The sequence below is a fragment of the Zingiber officinale genome, chromosome 8A (assembly GCF_018446385.1).
Source record: "Zingiber officinale cultivar Zhangliang chromosome 8A, Zo_v1.1, whole genome shotgun sequence".
Classification (NCBI taxonomy): Eukaryota; Viridiplantae; Streptophyta; class Magnoliopsida; order Zingiberales; family Zingiberaceae; genus Zingiber; species Zingiber officinale.
In genome coordinates this window covers 12,052,265-12,061,144 of record NC_056000.1, presented here as the reverse complement: position 1 = coordinate 12,061,144, position 8,880 = coordinate 12,052,265, and the positions used below count along the sequence as shown (strand labels likewise).

The following is an 8,880-nucleotide window of genomic DNA, read 5'->3' as shown; positions in this document are numbered from 1 at the left end:
AATGTCGCCATTAATACTGAGACGTTACGAAATCACCATTAATGAGTTTAATGTCATCATTAATGTCGAGACGTTACGGAATCAACATTAATTTCACATTAATGCTTCATGATCCGGATATAATTTGGGGCAAGAGAGGGATTAAGGAGAGGGATAAGGGCATTTTTGTCTTTGGGCGCACTTAGGGTTTTGAGTGCTTTTAAGCACTGTTCACAGGTCGTGGAGGGGAGGGGGGAGGCCGCCGCCAACATGAAGGAAGGGAGGTCCTTTTCCTCCCCATTTCGCGCTGTTCGCCGGGGCCATCGCCGGCCGCCGCCGCCTCGCCTCTTCTCCTCCTCCTCATCGTGTGGAGGAGCCTCGTTGAGTTCGGCTCGCCGTCAGGGAACATCACGAGGAAAGCTCCACCGCAGTCTGTTCCTCGCCGGCGTCAGTGGCTGTTATCCTTCTCTCCTTCTCCTCCCCTCATCCCGGTGTGCTCCACCGCGGCCACAGCCGCCGCCGGCAGCCACCGCTGCCTTCTCCCGCGGCCACAGCCGCCGCCGGCAGCCACCGCTGCCTTCTCCTGCGGCCACAGCCGCCACCGGCAACCATCGCTACCTTTTCCTGCCACCACAGCCGCAGCCGCAGCCGCCCCCTGCCGCGCCTACTGTCGCTGTCTTTAGTGGATATCGTCGCATTCCAGGTAGCCGCAAGCTGGTACTATTTGGGTAATTTCGGCCATCGCGCCAAGGTATTTTACTCTTTGCATCGTTATCATCATTGTGGGTTATTGGGTTTATCCGGCCTGCGTGCCGTGTTCCGGCCCGTTGTGGTATCCCGGCCTACGTGCCATCTTTTGGATCCATGCCGCACTGGATTCCGAGTTACCGCCCGCGGATTCAGCTCCCCGACCGACTTGCATTCATGCACCTTGCCGGAACCAGCTCACCGCTCCATCTAAGAGCGTCCCCCGGGGGCTAGAGTACGTTACCGTACCTTTCCTGCATTTATTTCACTATTCTGTTATTAGTATTCTGCTGCTTATATATTGGTGGTATTCACCTCGAGCATCGAGGTACCAGAGGTCGGGGTGACCCGGTCGTTGGATACAGGTGCTGCTGACTGGAGGACATCTGACGACTTGGTCAACATAGACGACTGATCACCACCGGGTCATGGGGATGCGGTCAACCTTCCGGACACGTCACGCGGGCAGGTCCGTCTTCTGAGCTTCCCGACAGGATCACTTCCATTACACCCTTGAGCAAGATTCAAGTGGCAATATGTTGGTTCATTCTTTTGGGTATGAGTTTTGTTGGGGTTGGGTGTTGTTGCCCAGCTCCATAAATAAATGATAATTCTAATTAGTTTTATTGATTACTTTTTTATTATTTTTGGAATGACTGATCTAGTTATACGAAAAATTTTTATCAGGGTGTCAATCCAGAAACCTAACATCCTTTGATTACGCCTCCCATTTAAAGAAAAAATTTCTATAAATATATTATAGCTGAGGTTTGAACTATGAATACTCAAGTGATAACTTGAATATTCTATCATGAGACCAGAGTCCGGAGACGTCTACCTCCTTAAATAAGCCCTGGCAGACAAATTTTACTTTGAACTGTTGGAATCATAGTATCTTGCATCACTGTTTGAAGTTGCAGACCATTTTAACACCATTTAATAACAAACTTCACTTTAACCATGCATTTATAAATTTAATTATATTCATAAAATATTAAATAATTTACTCCTTTAATAAAACAATATAAGCACATATATAGTATAAAATTAATGAACTAATATTGAGATTTTTTTTGTGTTTATTAAGAAACAATGCTCACTACCATGTGTGACTCGTTTACTCTCAACGCCCCCACTAATCTGTTTCTAGATTAATATAAAAGAGGTAAATCGCGGATGACAACTAACCACTAGTGCAGGTGATCAAGACATGAGAGAAGACGAGTTCAGACGTGCCGAGTTTTGACCACAATATCTCATATGGTAATACCTTATGTCTTAACCACCGCACCACCATTATGGGACAAAAATGCTCACTACCAGAAACTAGTTCCAGGCAACAAATGAAAGGAATTTAATGTCATGTTCATTTATTACAAGAGTATTTACAATCAACGCTTTCCTTCAGCAGTGTTAACTATATAAATGCAAGTAGAGAATAGAAATAAAGACAACACTAAGCAATATTATCCTGTTTTTTTCTTAACTCTACGCGAGCCATTAGTATGTTTCCCCACATCATTTGCCATTACTTCATTACCTGGAGTAGAAGCTATGACAACCTCCATCGCTGCTGCTTTGCCTCCAGCATGTGGCTGATGGGTGTTGGTTCCCAAAGCTGCTGCTTGACAAGTTTGTCGCTGGGCTTGAGAACGAACACCAGTGGACCGTGATGTAGACAGATCTTCCATGGACTTCTCTTGCACATTGATTTTGATAGGGTTTGGCAGCGCCATTGATCCTTGTTGAGAAAGTCCAAGCTGCCATACGGATACGGATGGACTTAGGAGGAATGTCATAATAAAAGATCAAGTTTTCGAGGAAAAGAAACTTAAACAAAATGTTATGGCAAAGAATCCAAGGAATACCAACACAGACTATCCTTTTCGTCATCTAATCCTTAGCTTAGTTCCTGAAAAAGGGACATTTGATTGCAATGTATCTTTTCAACAAAGTATGCAGTTTCCCAACCCACTGACATACTTGTAATTGAAGCACAGATTCAATTGATTTACTAAATATTTGATAAGGTTTCATTAGCAAAATTGCAGGTTCCATCTATCAACTGATTCATAAATCTTTGGTGAAGAAATGTAGCATGGGTTGTAATTTGTTCAACTAAAGACATCACTCAAGTTATACCTGAACAGTATGTTTTCGTGGTGATTGTGACTGTGAAGCCAGGTAATGCAGGATTTCAGAGAACCTTGTCTGGCCATACTTTGCCGCCTTCTGCCAAAACTGTACCATTACATCCCCGGCCCTTGTTTTAAACTCCAGCAAAGTACGATCAATCTCAGTTTCATGCTTTGCAATAAAGGGTTGAAGGAAGTTTTGATAGATGTATGTTGTTCCCTGTTACAACTGAAACTACTAAGAATACAATACAAAGAAAGATCACAAACAAAGCAAATGAAGGAGAACTCGAATACCTTTGTTTTAGGATACCACAAATATATATAAAATGCTAGTTTTGCTTCACTGTACATTGGAAACCTTCAGAAAACAAGTATAATCGAACGATTAGAGGAAATGAAGAACATAGTGAACCTTAGAAACACAGTTTGGTTATTCTTTACCAAGAAATAAAGGTGTCGCCAATTCTCTCTATCACTGATAGTATGGCAACTAATATCCTGAAAAAACAAAGAATTTTTTTAAAAAATGTTTTTTTTTGTTCAACAGCGTTCATGAGAAGAAAATAACTGACCAGTATTGACACCAGAATCGCAATTGCTCAATCTCTGGCCTATTGAGTTCTACCGTCTTGTAGCAGTCGTAAGCGGGGTAAACATAGCCAAAGACCATTCTGCAAGGAACAAATGGCACAGAGTAAGATTCGCCGTCATTGCGACAGTCAAGCAAACAACTTTAGGGCGGGAATCGCTTACAGCAATGCTCGGGTAAAAAAAGCGCACATCGTTCTCGATCTCTACCGAGTAGAACGACGTCCAAACATGAGATTTACCTCCGAGATCAAAGGGGGGAAATGGAAGGGATGGTTGCCTTCGAGAGAAGAGATGAAGGGGTGCAGTACGAAAAGCTATTTATGGAAGTGGCAGGAGTTGGTTACGCCGCCAACAGGCGCGGCGGTGGTGGACGGGACCGCATCGACTGCCATCGACGGAAAAATAAGATACAGAAGTGGACGGAAAAGGGAGACAGACTGAAGAAGAATTTAGAGGAAGAGAAGCTTTTTCTCTTCTCTCGCCCATTACCGGAAGCAAAGCATATATGTTAATGTTGGAGTGATGGAAAAGCTGATCTTGTTTACTATGACAGAAAATGCCCCCAAATTTCATTATTCCAAATTGGAAAAGAAAGTTGAGGAGGGGAAGATTTAAAATTTAGATGACAAATATATATCTATTTTATTAACAAATTATATTAATTATTAAATGTATATTATTTTATCAAAAAGATAACATATTACTATTATATTTGTATATATAAAAGAGCTTGTTAAGGCTAATTAAGAGGTATCATTTTCTTTGCTTTCTTTTTGTCCATGTATTTTCTCTAATCTCTTATGTATCATAATAATGTGACATTTTAAGGTAACTAAATTTTTTCTCTATCTCTATTTTTAATAAGCAAACAATATTTAATATTAAAACATCTATCTTACTTTCTTTCTCTACTTAATTTTAGTTTTTTTTTTCAGAGAATTACTTTGAATCTCGTTCATACATTTGTAATTATTTTTATAAAATCTACCATATAAGAGTTTTATTTACAAAGCCGGTGCCTTCCTTGACGCGTAAGACAGAGCAAGCATGGTTTTGTCGGGGAGGCAATTCTTTCTTCAATCTGGAAGAAAGCTTTTGATGTATTTTATTCTACTTGTGGCTTTCTATTGATTGAATGCTAACTCTCTTCTTTTCCTCACAACACGGAGAAGCTAAATAACATGTCCAAGGGCGAATTCTATCTATTTGCATCCTAAGTAACATGTATATTCATTCTGTGTTTTCAGGAGAAGAGTGGACTATAGTAATACCTGCAAAAGCTTTCATTTGCTGGAAACAGACATCAAATGTCTTTCCAGTCTCTCTCTCTTCTAGCTTTTCTCCTATACAAGCAATCACTTTAAGATTTTGACTCAATGCATATGCTGCCTTCTTTCCAATAAACTGGAAGAGAAAAACTTGATTACAGAAATATAATCTTTAGAGGATAAATGAGAAGAAACTATGCATAACTCGACTATTAGGCCCCAAGTATCTTAAAGAGAGAAAATGCATTAAAGCTCTTTGACTATCGTCTATTTACATCCAAGTCTCAACTAATACAGTTAGACATCTACATATGCTTGCACTAGACAATCAAAACATGGAATGGAAGTGTTTAGACTCTTAAATGTAGGAAATATGCCAAAGATAGAGAAGCATAATAAACCTTGGAGTGCTACCTGGTTGTCCTCCCCAATAATATGCCTGCGCTCAGAATGACCGAGAATAACCCACTTGCATCCGATATCTATCAATTGCTCTGCACTGTATAGCACAAATTAACATTAACAATAATATATTATGTTTCATGCTGTTAATAGAACAACAAGAGTTAATTCTATTGCCAGAAATGTGGAGTATTTAAGTTTCCCTTCAAATGGATACCATCATTAAGCAAATAACACACTTGAGAAAGTATATGCTTTCAGTGATAAAAGTAGCAACTCTGTTGTCACTTAGCTATATAGATGTCAAAGTTACACAATTCAACTATATGGACTGATAACACTAGCAAGATTTGAACAAAAGACCTTCTTTTGTACCATTTTAAAGTTAACCTTTGACCAAATATCCAAAAAAGGTCCAAAGAGTATTAATGGTCAGTTGGTCAACGTTAACAAAATGTAATAATTGCACAATTGCTTGTGTAAGAAAGAAAGGTTCTCAACTTCTTTTAAAAGAGGGAAATATTTCAGCTTAAAGTGTTATCCTAGTGAAAGAATTAGTTTTGGATGAAGAAAGAATCAATATTTTGACCTGATTTCACCAGTGAATGCTCCACCTTTCCCAACCCAAGAATTCTGAGCAGATATTTCAATGCGATTAGTCAATGATTGCCTGACCTTGTCAAGATAGATATATGGAGGTGCTACAACAACATCTGCATTAGTACCATGGCAAAGTGATTATTAAAAACATCCAAATCACATATATAGTTGTAGTGATTCATTTATGAGGTAACTGAAATGTTCCGAACCAGAGAACAGGTTGTGTGAACAGACAAATTATTAAATTCCAAATGGCATAGCATGTAATTATATTGGTTTGTAGTGATTCATGCTAAACTCAGATATTTTCACTTGAAGAGTATACAACAAAGTGACTTGATAATCTTACCTACATCATTTTCCAACTTGGCATCATTCAGATCAGCGACAAGTCTGCTAACAGAATCTGTTGTCCCATTCTAGAAGAGAACAAATGGACCAATTAGATATACATGACTACAGGAGTAAGATGTGTTTGAAATTACAATCATAGTGCCAAAACCAAATGGTATCATTAAGAGTCAAGAGAATTATCATTCGTATATAGGATTTGATCTCAATTTTACATCCAAAGAAATCCCTATTACATATTTAACTAAAAATGAGATGACCATCTATATCCTAAACACACAAAATGCAGTTTTTCTTGTCTATGAATACCTTGAAATAAAAATTCCTAATTCATCATAGATTAATGCACTCCCATTGTGGCATCAAAATGTGAATTTTTTCCTCCAGAGAATACCACTCCAGAAAACTATATTTGTAGGAATAACATTCCCAAGAATATCACTCTTAATGATGTGAACATGATGGATCGATTGAATGGGTGGGAAAATATGGTAAGTGTTTGAGTTGGTAACTCACACCTTCAAGTAATTCAAGTTGTCTGTCTTGGATGTCAGCCATTCTTGACGCTAACACATAAGCAAAAATTATAATAGAGTTGATTTAACTATAAGTAAATTGTTGCCATTGGTTCCAAGTAATCAAAAACAAGAAATAAACCAAAGATATAGGAAGTTAGACTTACACATTTCCAATTTCCCCCAACGAAAAACTGCAAGGCGTCCGAAAAAGATACATATCAGAAAGAGCGCAGAATAAAGAGAAATCAAAGGTATTCTCATAAAATAATATATTTATATAGGTGTCTATGATTCATTAGATACTGAAATATCAGTATCACCCAAATAAAAGGAAGAAAGAACAAAATTGTTTATTTTTGTCCTTGTAAACGCAAATCAAGAATCAGCAAGATCCCGTCTTTCGAATGGATCTTCGACACAGATCACATTTTCTACGTTCTGCCGTCCAAAAATGTAGAAAACAGGGCAGATAAAAAATGGAAGGAGTTTGACCTTTCCGGTGCCGGCCATGGCCACGACTCGTCCGTTAGGGCAGCGGGTGGAGGGGAGTCGGAGCTTGGACTGGGCACTCTGGACAAAGAGGGCGGTGGAAGGGGCTGCCTCGCGGCGAAGCCCTAAGAACTGCGATGCCAGAGATGATGACGCTGCCGCCGCCATAGCCGTCGTCTACCGAACCTTTCTCCCTTCCTTTACTTATTTCTGTGCCAGGATGTCCTCCCCATTGGATCCCCTATAGATTCCGCTCGAGAGTTGCCTGGCAGAGAAAACCAAGATTTTCGAGATAACGCCGCAGGCCCACTCTTCTGCCGACACGTATCTTCCAGGATTTCGGCGTCGAAGAATCAAGCAAGATTCGGCGGAATGAGGTCAGATATCTGGTTCAGAATTTCTGGATCAGAAAAAGTCCTGTTAATTTATTAATTAGATAAATTGATTTCTATTTATTTAATAAGTAGGATTCGATCTATTTAATTAATAAGGATCCGGACTAATTTAGAAATTTTAGATCAGAGGATCTCTATCTAAATATTAATAGGGTGGAAGTGGACCAAGTGCTGAATCAATTTAGTGCGGGGCCTAGATAAAAATAATTATTGTTACCCAACCTAGAAAAAAATATTACACAGCCCTAATTAAACTCGGTAAATTCATGCATTTCAAATTTAGTTTTGCCTAAAAAGGAACACCCAAATTTTATTTTTCCCCAAATGCAGACTTGATTTCAATTTTACCCCATTGGCAATTGAAGATTTTTCCTCTCATTTACATGTAATATTTAATTTTTCCTTTTTTTCTCTTGCCTCATTTTCCTTTCTTCTGTTTCCACTAACATTAATTTATATTTTATTGACACTCTAAATTTATTTATTTTTATTTTAAAACTTTAATAAAAAATTTAAAAAATATATAAAAAATTTAATAAAACATCCAAAATATTTTTCTATTTTTAATATTGTCTATTTGTAATATCAAATTATAAAAGAACAATAAAATAAAATTAATAGAGCTAATTTTATTAATAAAAATAATAAAATAAAAATTATTTTGGTGTTGGTCTTCGTAAATTAATACCACAACTTAAGTATCAACATCAATACGGTGCTGGTTTATGAACACCAGCACTATAGTGTCATGAAAGTTTCAAATTCTTTTAGTATTTTTGGGAGGGTCTTAAAATAGTAAACAAGTGTTTATTTGGACTCAAGCTCACCTAATGAATGTTAGTACAGTTGACACAATAATTGAATTTTGGTTATGATAAATGACAAATGATTAAAGTTAAATTCTGTGTAATCTGATACTTTTACCGAGTGTGTAAGAATTGACGGATCTAGAGGATCTGATACCAGGTTGAAGCCCAGTCAGGTCTCAGGACCTGATAACTGACACAAAGTTCAGATAAGTCAAGGTGTGGTCTGATATCCTACAAGAAGTTTGGCTAGGTCTGCAAGACCTAACAGCTGGCTAAAGTCCAGTTGGGTCTATGAACCTGACAACTAGTAAAAAGACCTGGTGGCTCAAGAGACAAGTTAAATAATGCAAATGATAAGTGAAGATAATTAAGTCATTAGAGGAGAGTGATCCAGTGAAAATAAGTCCCAGTGGAATTATAGGCACTGGTCCAACTTATAGCTATTTTGGAAGTCTACGCTGAGACCATGACTAAATCTTTGTCTTGATAAGATAGGATCTAATTAATAATTATTTTATTTAAACTGTGCTAACTCTATTTTATATGTTATATTTTGTTTTGTGGATTAACATTTTTTTACAAGGTTAAAGTGC

At 38.1% G+C, this 8,880-nt stretch overlaps 1 protein-coding gene across 7 annotated transcripts; it reads right to left on the bottom strand.

Moving 5' to 3' along the window:
• Window positions 1-2,070: 2,070 nt before the first annotated feature.
• LOC122012481 (triosephosphate isomerase, chloroplastic-like) lies at window positions 2,071-7,446 on the bottom strand. 7 transcript variants are annotated; one of them, XM_042569032.1, is made up of 10 exons: window positions 7,087-7,446; window positions 6,759-6,785; window positions 6,595-6,642; window positions 6,075-6,144; window positions 5,715-5,838; window positions 5,125-5,222; window positions 4,727-4,798; window positions 3,437-3,535; window positions 3,306-3,362; window positions 3,159-3,222 (listed from the first exon to the last, which is right to left on the bottom strand). In XM_042569032.1, exons 1-8 carry the CDS (start codon window positions 7,249-7,251, stop codon window positions 3,486-3,488), a joined length of 654 nt encoding a protein of 217 aa, XP_042424966.1. In that variant the 5' UTR covers window positions 7,252-7,446; the 3' UTR covers window positions 3,159-3,222; window positions 3,306-3,362; window positions 3,437-3,485. The 7 variants fall into 7 exon arrangements, with proteins under 7 accessions (XP_042424963.1, XP_042424962.1, XP_042424966.1 ...); XM_042569030.1 differs by having other exon boundaries at window positions 4,727-4,859; window positions 5,138-5,222; XM_042569031.1 differs by lacking the exon at window positions 6,595-6,642 and having other exon boundaries at window positions 4,727-4,859; window positions 5,138-5,222.
• Window positions 7,447-8,880: the final 1,434 nt, after the last annotated feature.